General features: G+C 51.6%; 1 protein-coding gene across 4 annotated transcripts in view; it reads left to right on the top strand.

The window, feature by feature from the left end:
• The first annotated feature begins 983 nt into the window (after window positions 1-983).
• Window positions 984-14,146, top strand: part of ASCC2 (activating signal cointegrator 1 complex subunit 2) — a 30,712-nt gene continuing 17,549 nt past the window's right edge. Inside the window, exons 1-7 of one of the 4 annotated variants that reach the window (XM_081113820.1) lie at window positions 1,002-1,087; window positions 4,053-4,150; window positions 8,699-8,857; window positions 9,205-9,375; window positions 10,577-10,706; window positions 12,798-12,865; window positions 13,968-14,078. In XM_081113820.1, the coding sequence (XP_080969946.1) occupies window positions 4,070-4,150; window positions 8,699-8,857; window positions 9,205-9,375; window positions 10,577-10,706; window positions 12,798-12,865; window positions 13,968-14,078 (720 nt within the window). In that variant the 5' untranslated portion in view covers window positions 1,002-1,087; window positions 4,053-4,069. Of the gene's footprint in view, window positions 1,088-4,052; window positions 4,151-8,698; window positions 8,858-9,204; window positions 9,376-10,576; window positions 10,707-12,797; window positions 12,866-13,967; window positions 14,079-14,146 lie in introns of all 4 variants that reach the window. The other 3 variants (XM_081113822.1, XM_081113821.1, XM_081113823.1) reach the window with 3 other exon arrangements.

The following is a 14,146-nucleotide window of genomic DNA, read 5'->3' as shown; positions in this document are numbered from 1 at the left end:
ATGAATGCAGTCACCTCTGACATGTGATGGCATCTTCACGAGGTACCCTGAGCCAGAACCACCCGGCCAAGACACTTTGATCTTTTGGATGGCTCCCTCTGAAGGAAGCCAGGGGCTATGATGTGTGGATATTCAAGCAGCCACCCTCCCGCCCTTTTTTCACTTTAAAGTATGCAATTTTTCTCCAATGATAAAAATAATACATTATCAAAAAGATCAGAGTGCTGCTGGTCTCTGTGGCTCTAAGGAGCCAGAGGCGGTGAGGCCGCTGTGGGAGCCAGCGCACCCAGCACACGAGAGCTGAGGGGAGCCTGCTGAGAACACACACGCTCTGCACAGCGCAAGAGGACAGAGCTGAAGTCTCATCCTTCAACAACTGTTTTCCTTTCATTCCTAACCCACAGAAACCACGTGCAATAATAAGTGATTAATACCCAGAACTGCTTTTTAATTTAGTTCCAGTTGGACATATGTTCGCTCAGACAAGGATGCCTCCTTTAGAAGGTCACACTCCTCATTAATCTCTCCGTGCAAAGGAGAGAAAACAAAGATGAAGCGGTTCTCAACCTGTGGGTCGCGACCCCTTTGGCGGTCGAACGACCCTTTCACAGGGGTCGCCTAAGACCATCCTGCATATCAGATACTTACATGACGATTCATAACAGTAGCAACATGACAGTGATGAAGTGCCAACGAAAATAATTTTATGGTTGGGTCACAACATGAGGAACTTTATTTAAAGGGCCAGAAGGTTGAGAACCACAGCTACTTGGATTTTCCAAAAGATGGAATCACAACCAAATATTACCTTCCATCCGCCCGGAGAAAGGCGCGATGAGGGCGTGGCTACAGTCAGATCGGTCCCTGTGGGGGCGGGGTCTTCGGTCTGGGGGCGTGGCCTCGGGCCCGGCTTCCTGGTGGCAGTTGGCGCCGGGGGCGGGGCCGGGTCAGGCTTCCTATCACCGTCTGCGGAATCGCCGTTTGACCCCGGAAGTGCCGGCGGACTGGGAGCTGTCACCGTGGACCGCGGCGGCGGCGGCGGTGGCGGCGGCGGCGGCGGCACGGAGCCGGTAGTGGAGCCGCCGAGGTGAGTGCGTGGCTGGATGCGGGGCACCGGGCCGGGGAGGAGCCGTGGGGACTCTCTGTCTCCACGACCGGGCCCCGGCTATGCTGCCCCAGGGGCCTGGAATCGCCCCCCAACCCCCGATCCCCACGAGGCCAGAAAGTATCGGGGTTCGAGGCTCGGCCCCAGAGTGACTTGAACGAGTCGCGGTCCCCGCAAGTCCATCCTGGGGCGAGGGGACCGCGCTGTTCAGTTTCCTCGGGGTTCATTCATTAGTTCCACACATAGATGGCACGTTTCTCCTACGTGCCGGGCACAGATCTGGGCACTTGGGGATACAAACGGAACCGGACAGACAAGACTCCTGCCCGCATGGAGTGTACAGTCCAGCGGGAGGAGACGGCCAGTGACGGGTAAAGGCGCAAGATAATTGAACATACGACAGGAACGGGGGGTGTGGAGGCTTGAGACAGGACCGTCTGGCACCTCAAGGAGGGTCAGGTTGAGTGGAGACCAGAAGGGCGATGACAGGGAAACGGAGGCAGCCGCAGCCCTGGGAATGCGCCCCGGCCTTACAGTAATGGGTGCTGGCCCCGAGCTCCCCTCCTAAAGAAGGTGCTTTCCTAACTCTCGGCCTTGCTGTCCCGCTTGGCACTGGAGTTGCAACGGTGGTGGCACAGACATTGTCACGATCATTGTCCTTATTCTTTCGGAACGTCAAGTTCCTTCTGTGCCTGGTTAGTTCCTGCCCACAGGTTAGCTCAGTGGTTCTCAACCTTGGCTGCACATTAGAATCACCTGGCAATCTTTTTAAAATCCTGATTTCTGGGCCTCGTCCCGTCCTCCGGAAATTCTGTTTCTTTGTTACTAATGTTGTGGTCCCACCCCATAACAAAGAAACAGAATTTCCAGAGGACGAGGCCCAGAAATCAGGATTTTTAAAAGATTGCCAGGTGATTCTAATGTGCAGCCAAGGTTGAGAACCGCCGCATTAGAGGAAAACGCACGTCTTCCTTGGCAGCCTTCCTCTGCCCAGCCAGTTCTCTGTCCTAGCTGCAGGGGCCTCCCCTACGTAGCGTACATCATGGTGCTGCGATTTACGTGTTTGTATGACTGTTTGACTCATAGCTGTCTTCCCCTTCAAGACTAAGTTCCATGCAAGGCAGGACAGGCCTGTTATGTGTGCACCTGAGCCTCCTTCGGGCTTCAGTGCCTGGATCAGAGGTGCTCGGGAGTCCGTGGGTGGAGGAGTAAGAGGATTAAGATACACTTTGCTCTCCAGTGGTTCCTAGGAGGCTTCTCCTGCCACCAGGTTATTAATTGCCTTCTCTTTCTGATCATGTCTCTCCTCTACTTAAATGGCTCTTCACTGCCTGCAGGTGAAAAGCCAGAATCTTTAGCATGGCATTCAAGGCTTTAAACAACAAACAGACTGGCCCCATCTTTCCTCTCCAGCATCTTCCCTCCACGTCTGTCATCCCCTCCCTGACCTGGCATTTCCAACCATGTCTTCCCCTTCCTTCAAGCCACAGGCTCTGAGGCTTGGCTCACGCTCGCTCTTCGCTTGGAATCCCCTTCCTTCCCATCTTGTCAGGCTACCCTTCAACCACCCGGTGACAGGTCACTTTCCCCGTGGCATTCTCCCTTTCTCCGCTGTGCTTGTTTTGGGGATTTCCTGTTACAGCTCTGGCCACACCAAATCATAGTCACTGACCCGCCCAGGACCCTGCACGTATGAAGTCAGTGCCGAGTGAGTGAAGAAGCCCACGGCGCTCTGCCTATGGCGGGACTTAGAGTAACAACCAGTGAACTCTATCGGGTGCTTATTGCACACCAAGTCCTGTGTCGAACACTTAGCGCCATTGCCCTCGATTTCCGCGTTGGTAAAGCGAAGATGCTAACAGAACCAGCCTTAGAGTTGGTGTGAGCGTGAATACACACAGAGTGAGTTAACACGTGTGGACTGAGCTCACGCCAAGCAAGAGTTGCCAGCACGTGACAAGCACGTTACTCCTGCGGCTGTTGTCATTATTTTGGGGCGTGAGCTTCCTCAGGGAAGAGACCCTGCCTTATCGGGGTGTCTTCCGAACACCAGGCCCTGGCCTGATGTCAGATATGGACACCCATGTATACGTATATAGTCCATGTAACGCATGGATGATCGTGCCCCTCGGCTTCTCTGCGAGGGCTCGGAGGTGATGGTTTCCTCATCCCGGCCTTAGTATGTCTTCATGTTGTCACTGAGACGGTGCTCACGGTTTATGGCGTGTCTGTTAAAGGGCCTGATTCACTTCATTCCATGATACAGGCAATGTGCACAGCCCCCCAGTGGGTCAGGCCACTGGTATTGTGAAAAGAGCATTGGACGGGAAGACGGAAGACGTGCGACCTGCTGTTCGCTGACTCTGAGGCCGATCTGGGCCTCTAGAAAGGAGCTCATACTGGCACGTTTCTGTGAATTCTGTCATCCTCCTTGATCCTTCTGTCCATCCATGTCTTTTCTCCCTGAAGCCTAGACAGGTTATAAAATCTAAACACACTCCACAAGTGAGGAAAGGCCCATGGCTTCGCTCTCAAAAGACTTCAAATCTGGTTGGAGTTATAAGAAAAGTATCCTGTTCAGTTCGTTCATCAAACATTTGGATGAGGCCACCTCTCCACCAGCCTGTGCTGGTCCTGGGAAAGTTAGGAGGAGGAGGAGGAGAAGGCGGAGGAGGAGGAGAGCTGGGCACTGGCTTCACAGAGCTCACAGGCCAAGGAAGGCCCGGAGCTGGAGCCATAATAGATCATCTAGGCACGTGGGACCGGTCCTCAGAGGGTGGGGGTGTGTAGTCACTGTAGCCTGGATTAGTACAGGAGCCAGGCCTTTGAGGCCCATGTCAGGAGTCCCTTGAGGCCAGCGGTTGCTGCTCCCGGGACCAGCCCAGAGCAGGCCCTTGCACCAGGAGCCTATGTGTCCGCTCTCTCTTCCCATCCATCTTCCTTTCAGGAGGGTCACGCAGCACAATGCCAGCTCTGCCCCTGGACCAACTCCAGATCACCCACAAGGACCTGAAGACAGGAAAGCTGAGGACATCACCAGCGCTGGTGAGCCGGTGCCTTGAGGCCTTTCGGACTGATGTTATCATTCTTGCAATTTCAAAAGTGCGAAGTAAATTCCTTCTTTATCTGTTCCAAGAGTGACCTCAGGGCCACAGTCAGTAATCCAGTAGCTGGGACACTACCAGGTCCTTCCAGGCCCAGCGTAGAAGTTTCCGTTCCAAGCCGCAGCCTGAATTTGAGTCGTATTTTCCCTGTCACCTCCCCACACCTTCCCCAAAGCATTGCATTTTGAATCGGAGTCGGAGGGCAGTTCTGGCTAGCCTGAGCTGGCCTGGAAATGGATCCATCCCGAAGCCGGGTTTGGGCATTTGGCCCTGTGGGAGGGGTTCAGGTTTCAGGTAGGCCTTTTCAGAGCTATCTCAGCTGCTATCCACACTTCGGGGGGAACACAGATTTCAGAGGTCCGGCCGTCTTTGATCTCAATGTCAATGGGCTGAGACGTGCCACATACAGACTCGGCAGGGCCTGTGAGACTGAAAACGAAGGAGGCTGTGAGGATGCCAGTTACCAGCTGCAGAGGGAGATCAGAGCCACAGGGAGGTGCCAGGCTGCTGAAGGAGCCAGACCCGGGGCCTGAAGTCCCCCTGCCCACTCGCTGTTTCCCCAAGAAGATGAGCTTACTCGCACAAGGTGGGAGGAAGTACTTTCCCGGGGCTGGAGTCAAGTCGTGGGAAAGCAGAGCTTGGTGCTCTATTTCCTGCTTTCTGAATGGCTTCCTGTTACTTCCTAACTACCGTCCAGGCTGCGCATGCCCGCCCACTGCTCCCAAGAGTATTATTAATAGTACTTAGCCGTCACGGAGCACTCGAGTTGGGCCAAACCTTCCTAAACACTCACCTGGATTATCTCTTGTAAGCTGCACCGTAGCCCTGTGAGTAGGTATTTTGGTTGTCCGAATCTCACAGATGAGGAAACAGAGAGCTCAGGGTCACAGAAATAGGAAATTAGGGGAGCCAGGAGGGGAATCCAGCTAGGCTGACCCTAGAGATCAGACCTATCATCTTTCTGCTATAAAACCTCTTGTTTCTTTTTTGTAACCTTTTTTTTTTTTTTTAATATATTTTATTGATTTTTTACAGAGAGGAAGGGAGAGAGATAGAGAGTTAGAAACATCAATGAGAAAGAAACATCGATCAGCTGCCTCCTGCACATCCCCTACTGGGGATATGCCTGCAACCCAGGTACATGCCCTTGACCGGAATCTAACCTGGGACCCTTCAGTCCGCAGGCCGACGCTCTATCCACTGAGCCAAACCGGTTTCGGCCTTTTTTGTAACCTTTTTATGTAAGGAGGATATTGATCGGAAAATAGAAAACTCTTCTGTCCAATAGGGTAGACATTTGCCAAACATAACAATTGAGCACTTGAAATGTGGATTGTTCAACTGAAGAACTGGACATTTATTTTAACTTTAGTTAAAGTGAAGTAGCCCCATGGGGGAAGTGGTGGCCTGCACGGGTGGAGAGCAGCTCCAATACTGCAGAAAGTTCTGTGGACAGGACTGGAGGAGACGGGTTCCGTGAGTGGTTGGGTCTGATTTTCCACCTCAGTCCTTCCCCGCACACGGAACACCAGGGTTGCTGGACTGTGGGCTCCGGGAGAGCAGAGACCTGGTGCCTTCTCTTCATTCTGGCTTCCCAGGGCCAGGAAAATTCAGTTAATGAGTCAAGGACCCAGCAGCCATTGTGACAGGCACTGGAGCTGCAAAGAGAAAAGACATGGTTCCTGCCCTGGAGCTGCCCATGGTCTGAGAGAAAAGCAGACCAGTAGCTTCTCTGCCGGGTGATCAGGGTGGTGGTCAAGGAAGTCCAGGCTGCTGATCCAGACCAAAGCGGGGTGTGTGGGCAGGGGGGCCTCGGGAGCAGTGGGAGGACATGCGCAGCCAGGGAAGGCTCCTTAAGGGGGGAGGTCCTGACCTGGGTATTGAAGGATGAATAAGCGTTAGCCAGGCAGAGCAGTCGGCAAAGGGTGGGTCTGGCAGGAGGACCCGAGTGTGCTGTTTTGAGAGAGCCTGACTCCTATACCAACCACCGGTCACCTGCGGTGGAAACGGTATCCCAGGGGCTTTGTGTCAAATGTCACGCATACTTGGCTGTGTGACTTTGGGCAAGTTACGTAACCTCTCCATGCCTCGGGATCTAAAAGGGGTAATAATAGAACCAGCTTTGTGCGGTGGCTATGAGGATTACACGAGACGTCTGAATAAGCACTGTACTAGAACATAGTAAACACGCAGTAATGATGGTGGTAACAGTGGCCGTGACAGGAGCCTTGAATGGGAGTAGGGTGGGGAGAGGGATGAACTGAGGGAGACAGTTGCCTGGATGAGGAGTAGTCTTGCTGGCCATGCCAAAGAGGGTTACCCTGCTGGCCGTGGAAGCTCCTAGAAGATTGTCGTGAGGTTTGTACCCACCCTGTATCTGTGTCTTTAGTCCTAACGTGGGACAAGGAGATCTCTACCCAAGGGACAGCCACCGTGCCACCTTTGCAGGGTGATGGGCCAAGCTAATGTTTATTGAGTACCTACTGTGTGCACAGTGCACACTTGGTGCTGTTGAATACCCCAAAGCAAGTCTTTGGAGGAAGACAGGACTCGTTTAAGTGGAGCAGTGGGAGAACGGTGCAGATGGTTACTTATCAAGAAGTGTGGTGGGCAGAGAATGTTCAGAAAGCTCCTTTGAGCAGGCGGGACATAAGCCAACTCTGGGGGCTAAAGATACAGCTGGGCCTGCCGCTCCCTGTCCTGAAATCTCCCACGGCCCCCATTACCTACAAAATAAAGCCCCTACTCTGAGCTTGGCATTCAAGGTTCTTCGAAGGCCTTAGGATCTGGTCCTTCCTCACCTCAACAGGACAAGCAGCGAGACCAGATGGCACATGGGTCCCACAGGTCACTTAGTAGGTCTGCAGTGTACGCTTTGGTGCACACGCTGCCTCAGTTGCCTCCTTAGCCAGTGACTTTGGCAAAGTTCCTGAAGCTTACCGAGCCTTTGTTTCCTCCCCTGTAAACAAACGCTATCTCCCTTTTCTTTTTAAATATATTTTATTGATTTTTTACAGAGAGGAAGGGAGAGGGATAGAGAGTTAGAAACATTGATCAGCTGCCTCCTGCACACCTCCCACTGGGGATGTGCCCGCAACCAAGGTACATGCCCTTGACCGGAATCGAACCTGGGACCTTTCAGTCCGCAGGCCGACGCTCTATCCACTGAGCCAAACCAGTCAGGGCCTATCTCCCTTTTCAATAGTTGTTGTAGGTAAGAAAGAAAGGCTGGGGAACATGCCTACTCGGCAGCAGGCACAGGACAGGCCCTCGGTACCTGGTGGCTTTTATTGTCATCGCTCCTGTGTTCTCTCCCTCCACATCCCTCTCCTGCCTCCCAGGGCAATCTGGGCCCGCTTTTTTTTATGGCGCATTTATGTGCCTCCATAAAAATACCGCTTCTTCATTCTAAAAATCTTTCTCATTCTCCAAGGCCCAACTCAGACGCTGCCTGCTCTGGGAAGCGAGCTGGCCCTGTCCTCCATTTGTCAATCCCCTTTGCACTCCCACGGCCCCTCTGGCAGGTCTGAGCCGTCACTTGCTCTGTTTTATGCTCTCTTGATGGCTTAGATGTGCATCTTCCCCGCTGCAGCATGGTCTCTGAGCACGCAGCTGCTTTTCTTCATGTGCTATACCGCAGCAGGGTTCCAGTCAATGCTTGTAGGATGGTAAGGAGAGTAGGATCTTGGGGTGGTGGTTGGCATCTTTTCTTTAAAAAAAAGAATTACTCAGGTGTTTTTTCCTGATTATAAAATGGATATAGCATAACACATATAGAATGATACCATCTTTGTGAGGAAACATCTAAACAAATACCTTCTGTGGGTATATTTTAACGTAAACGCCTACAAAGGGTCTGCAAGGACACTCACGGGATGGACGGACAGGGCGGCTGGGAGTGTAGCCCCAGGCAGCTCACCTTCTCTGTAGTGTTGTAAACTTTTGAAAGAAAAGATTCTCAGGTCTCACTTATATAATTAAAAGATAACTTTAAAAAGTAATACATGTTCATTTTTTTTAATTGGGAAGCATTTTCAAGTCAAAATCCCCCCTCCAGAGACAACCACTATCAGCTTTAGAGTGTTGTCCCCACACACACTTTTATTTTTTAGCCTGTATGTGAATGTGTTAAATCTGTCTACCTATCTATCTGTCTTCTATCTATCTCTCTATCTATCTAATGTCTGCTTTTTTTAAATACAAAAGCTGATTATATTAACTAGAGAGGTGTGTATCCTGCTTTTTTCTTTTTTTAACCTTTCCCCATGGGATGAAAATATTCTCCAAAAAAACATGGTTTTTAAAGCCCGCCTAGTGTTCTCTGGAAGCAACCAAGCCCCTTTGTCAGACACACTTTGTTCTTTATGCGTAAAAGCTCCTTGGAGGGTCACCGGTTAGAACAGCCCAGTGTTGTCATTGCTGTGGGTTGGCAGGTGGGCCCTCGCTGACTAACCTCTGCCACGTTAACACGTGGTTTTTGGATCCGTAGCACCCCGAGCAGAAGGCAGACCGGTATTTTGTGTTATACAAACCGCCCCCTAAAGACAACATTCCCGCCCTAGTGGAGGAGTACCTGGAACGCGCCACCTTCGTAGCCAATGACCTCGACTGGCTCCTGGCCTTGCCTCACGATAAATTCTGGTGCCAGGTAACATTCTCTCAAAATTAACGCTAAGACAAAGCACATGCCATGTGGTTGGTTGGTTTCTGTTGTCTCTCTCCTCCTAGTAGAGGCTTTTTTCTCTACTTTTTTCGCTGGATCCTTAACAGGCAATTGTGGTTTGGATGGCTCTGTCTTGTATCACAATCTTAATGATGTTTATACAGCACCTTCCAACGTGTCATTTTTAGAAACTGCGTGTAGCCCTCGCTCATTCATACCTTCTTAGTCCCCTGGGGTTGGAGTGTTTGGCACGGCCACGAGCCCCGCTCAGTCCACCCGCAAGCCCGTGGGTGGCGGGAACAACCCTTGCTCTCCTCTGTTGCCCGGCTCAGGTCATCTTCGACGAGACCCTGCAGAAGTGCCTGGACTCCTACCTGCACCATGTTCCCCGGAAGTTCGACGAGTGGGTGGCCCCGGCCCCCGAGGTTGCTGACATGCAGAAGCGTCTCCATCGCAGTGTTTTTCTCACCTTCCTCCGCATGTCCACTCACAAGGAATCCAAAGTAAGCCCCTGGTCCCGTGACAGGCCGCCCCCGACACCCAACACCCCTGTGCGTTCTCTCCGTCCTGGGAAGGAAGGCTCTGGAAGTATCGAGTTTCCTCTTTGTCTCCGCTCTGCCTTTATTCCGCCTGTTGGGGAAGAAATCTGTGCCACCGCCCTTCCCCTCTGGCTCCCCGGGTCCGTCTGCGTTACACCCAGTGTTTTCTTCAATGGGAGCCCAGGGCCCTTGGCCAGGTGACGCGTGACTTTGCCTTTTCTTGTGCGTCAGAGGGTGAAAATACTGATCTCATTTTTGAAAGGAACTTGTATGTGCTGTTTAAAAACCTTTACTCCTCCCACCCCCCAGTTTTACAAATAATAATGCTGCTGCCCTGGCTGTTGGTTGGAGCGTCATTCTGTACCCCAAAAGGTGGTGGATGCGATCCCTGGTCAGGGCACATACCCAGGTTGTGGGTTCAATCCCCAGTTGGGGTGCATGCGGGAGGCAGCTGATCAGTGTTTCTCTCTCACATCAATGTTTCTCTCTCCCTTCCTCTCTCTAAAACCAATAAATAATAATAATAATAATAATAATAATAATAATGTCTCTAAACAACACAAACATTACAGAAATATTTTGTCAATATTGAAGGTTACCTACAAAATCCCCTCCCCCCAATAACTACGGTTAAGGTGCCTGTTTCTTTAGGGGATTTTATTTTCCCTTTCAGTAGCGGGATGTGTGTGTGTGTGTGTGTGTATGTGTGAGTGTATTTATTTTAAAAATAGGATCTTGTGGGGTCTTTAAAACTTTTTTAGTATGGAAATTTTCAAAAATCACAAAAGCATAATGAACCCCATGTACCCATCACCCAACTTAAACAGTTACCCACATTTTGCCGATCTCATTTTCTCTCTCCTCCGGAGATTTTTTTCTTTCTGGAGTATTTGAAAGTGATCCCAGACATCGTGGTAATTCACCCATAACTGTTTTAGAATGAACCCCCAACCAACTGTTGCACCGTGTACTTCTGCTTCTTTTTCCATGAAATGGCTGCTGCCCCAGGGCAATGTAGGAGTGTCAGACGTGCTACAGTGTGGATGGAGCTTCATTTGCCGTCCAGTCCCTGCGGTGGGCCTGCAGCTGTTTCTCCCGCGTTTGCTCTTACTTTACGATGCACCTGCATTCAGACAGTCTCTCACCCTCTCTGCCCGGCTCCTAGGATCACTTCATTTCCCCCTCTGCGTTTGGAGAAATCCTCTACAATAACTTCCTGTTTGACATCCCAAAGATCCTGGACCTCTGCGTGCTCTTTGGAAAAGGCAACGCGCCTCTGCTCAAGAAGATGATAGGTGTGTAGGGTGTGGGGCAGGGGGGTGCATGGAGTTGGCCCCATAAATCAAACCAGAGGTTCCAGAGGTGGCGCCTAGAGGAGTGCGGGGGCATTCGGAGCAGCAGTGGTGGGTGGTGCTTGGAAATGGCTTAGATGTATGTGTGTCGACTCTGAAATAAGTGGCTGGTGGCGCTGGGGGAGTGGAGACAGACAGCTGTCCCACACGGTTCCTCAGGGACCTTGGAGTCTTCGTGCGAGGCTGTGAGTTGAACAGTTGAAGGAGTGGGGAAGCTGGTAACAGAAGAGCAGCAGTGACAGCTAGCCTGTATCTGCGTGTTCACTGGGGGGCTGAGCACTCCTCGTGTTATGTCAGCTGATCCTCACCAGCCCTGAGATGTAGTGCTGTCACCTCCCCATTGACAGACAAGGACACTGAGCTTCAAGGGTAAGAGGCCGTGACTGACAAGGGGCCGAGCTGGGATTGATGTCACGTAGGCCTGACTCCCTAGCTCTTGTTCTTCGCCACTCCCTGCCTCAGGGATGCTGGGGCTGCCTCAGAACTGACATGATTTGCATTGTTGCTGAGAACAGATGGGGGCAGAGTTCAGAGCGGACTCTCTGAGTTGTGAAAGGAATGACGTCAGCAGTTGGCTCCTGTCCGGAGGCAGTGGGCTGGAAGGCTCCATCAGAGACAGGAGCTTTGTCGGGATGCGACAGAGGGAACAATGCCCTTTGAATCGCAGCTCATGGCAGCGGGCCCTGTGTGGAGAGGTGCTCACCCCGGGCACCCCTGTCCGTCTTGCTCACCTTGAAATTGTAGGACACAGTCTTCCAAACACCCAGCACTTTCTCCTCACCCTGGGCTGCTGAACTGTTTCGGCTGAGAAACGACGTTTCTAAGGATGCCATTGCTGTCCCATTTTTTAAAAATTAATTAATTATTTTAAAAATCCTCACCCGAGGATATGTCCTTCATTGATTCTAGAGAGAGAGGAAGGGAGAGGGAGAGAGAAACATCGATCTGTTGCCTCCCATGTCCTAATTGGGGGTCAAACCCAAGACCTGGGTATGCGCCCTGACCGGTAAGCAGTAAAAGATTTACATGATTTTACCTCTACCCTTTGGTGCATGGGATGATGCTCCAACCAACTGAGCCACACGTGCCAGGGTGCTGTCCCAGGCCTTTTAAATTATTCCTTTAAGAGATTGAAGTTCTTCGCCATTGTCAGAATCAGATAAAGGAGAGGAAGGGGACTTCAGAGTCCCCAAGGGCAGATTGTGAAATTTGATCTCTTTTGACGCTTATAAAAACCCCTGTTACCCGGGCTTAAGCATTGGAAAGATCTGAGAGAGTGCCTTCCCCCAGGCCGGGCTGTTCGGGTTCAGAGGGGACCATGGTGTGGCCCTGGGAATGATGGGAGGAGACCGGCTCCTGATGCCTGGGTCAGGAGACGCTGCCTGGAGAAGGTGACACCTGCCTTATGGGGGGTCTCTTCCTAGAGAAGGAGGGGACAGGGCTTGCTCTCTGAGGTTGAGGAGGGTGCAAAGGAGGAGGTGCGATGCCAGGAATGGGGAGGGCGTCAGGTCCCTTGCAGGCCTCTCTCCTTGGAGTGGGATCGCTTGGCATGGCCAGCATATTCAAAAGCAGAGGGTGAGAGAATTTCCCAAGAAATGTCTCCTTAGATTCCTTCACATTATTGAAGACGTGGCCTGGCAAGAATCCTGGATTTGGCATCCAGATTTCTTGAGCAGAGAGATGGTTGACTCCCACTTCCAAAGCCGATGCTGTCACGTCAGGCACAGTGCCCAAGTGTGATCCCTCCCTGGGGGTGTCAGCGAGCTGGTCTGACCAGGGCAGGCCTTTTGCGTAACTCGCTGGGCAGAGGTGCTTAAAAGGTTAACTTGTACCTAGCAGGTTCCTCCCTGCCCTGGGAAGTTTCTAGGCTGGGCTGAAGCTGGGTGCCAGCAGGGCCCGGGGCCAGGACTGCTCTAGTTCACGCAGGCTTAGGAGAGGGAAGAGAGGTCACAGAACCTGCTGGTAACCCGCTGTACTATATCCTCTCCGCCCCCCTCTCCTTCCCCAATTTCTACCGTTCGCTTCTCTTTTCAGGAAACATCTTTAACCAGCAGCCAAGTTACTACAGTGACCTGGATGAGAGCATGCCCACCATCCTTCAGGTACCAGCTCTCAGCCCTGCCCAGGGGAGGACGAGCTTGGGAAGCAGACCCCCGCCCCACCTGGTGGTGACCTTGACCTTGCTGAGCCTGGGAGAAAGGTTTACTTCCCACACCCCTCCCCTCCCCAGAAGGTCTCCGTGTCCTGCTTCTCACACACACTTCACGTTCGCTCTTTCCCCTCTTGAACAGGATTGAGCTCTGAGGGCCGTCAAGTGCTGCACTTGTACAGAAAGGCTTGTGTTTGCTGACAGCCATAAGCCTCTAAGAACCCCGCCAGAGAGCTGGGTTTCTCAAATAAGGGCTTGAATCAAATAAGGGATTGAATCAACCATAGATCGAAAGTGTATTTTTCTAAATGTTACATTGCTGCTGATGTGTACTAAACAGTTAGGCCTCTGATGGTTGTGTCCGTGCTGAAAATGTACAGACTTCTTTTCTTGTCATTTCTTAAACCACACAGTATAACCACTATTTATATAGCGTTTACATTGGATTAGGCATTATAAGTAATCTAGAGATGATTTAAAGTATACAGGATGATGGGTGTAGGTTATATGCAAATACAACGCCACTTTATATAAGGGACTTGAACATCTGTGAGTTTTGATATCAGCGGGGGTCCTAGAGCCAGTTCCCGAAGGACTCTGGGGGACACTAGCATGCTTACAGATGGCACAGTCAGCTGAAGGTTTACATGATTCTACCATCAGCGCTGTTTCCCCTCACTGTTGATTTGTCTTTTATTTCAGTATAGTTCCCATAAAAGCCATCTACAGGGGATCGAAAAACACATTGTATGTTACTGAATAGATACCTTCAATATTATCGTGCATTTGCCCAGCCTCTCCAGTCGGATAACATCTGCGTGATTCTGGGGGCTTTACATACATTTTATCTTTTTAATCGTCACCGTAATCCTGTGAAGAGAATACCCCCCTCATTCTACTTCACAGTGTCCACTCTGACCCTGCTCTCTGAGCAGGTCATTGTCTCAGCTGGTGTCCTGGGAGCCCTGGCTTAGGTTTCAGATCACCCACCCCTGGGGAGGCAGGGGTCCGAGCTGCTGGTTCGAGCTGGTGGGAGCGTCACCTCTGTCTCACAGGTCTTCAGCAATATCCTCCAGCACAGCGGCTTGCAAGGGGACGGGGCCAGCTCCACACCCCAGAAGCTTGAAGAGCGGGGCCGGTTGACCCCCAGTGACATGCCTCTCCCGGTGAGGTTGCCCTGCTCGCGGTCCCTTTTCCCCAGTCCCATAAGCAGCTGTTCCTGTCGCGTTAAGAG

The sequence above is a fragment of the Myotis nattereri genome (genome assembly GCF_964212035.1).
Source record: "Myotis nattereri genome assembly, chromosome: 19".
Lineage (NCBI taxonomy): Eukaryota > Metazoa > Chordata > Mammalia > Chiroptera > Vespertilionidae > Myotis > Myotis nattereri.
Note: the sequence above shows the minus strand (reverse complement) of the source record. Positions and strands in the feature narration are given on the sequence as shown.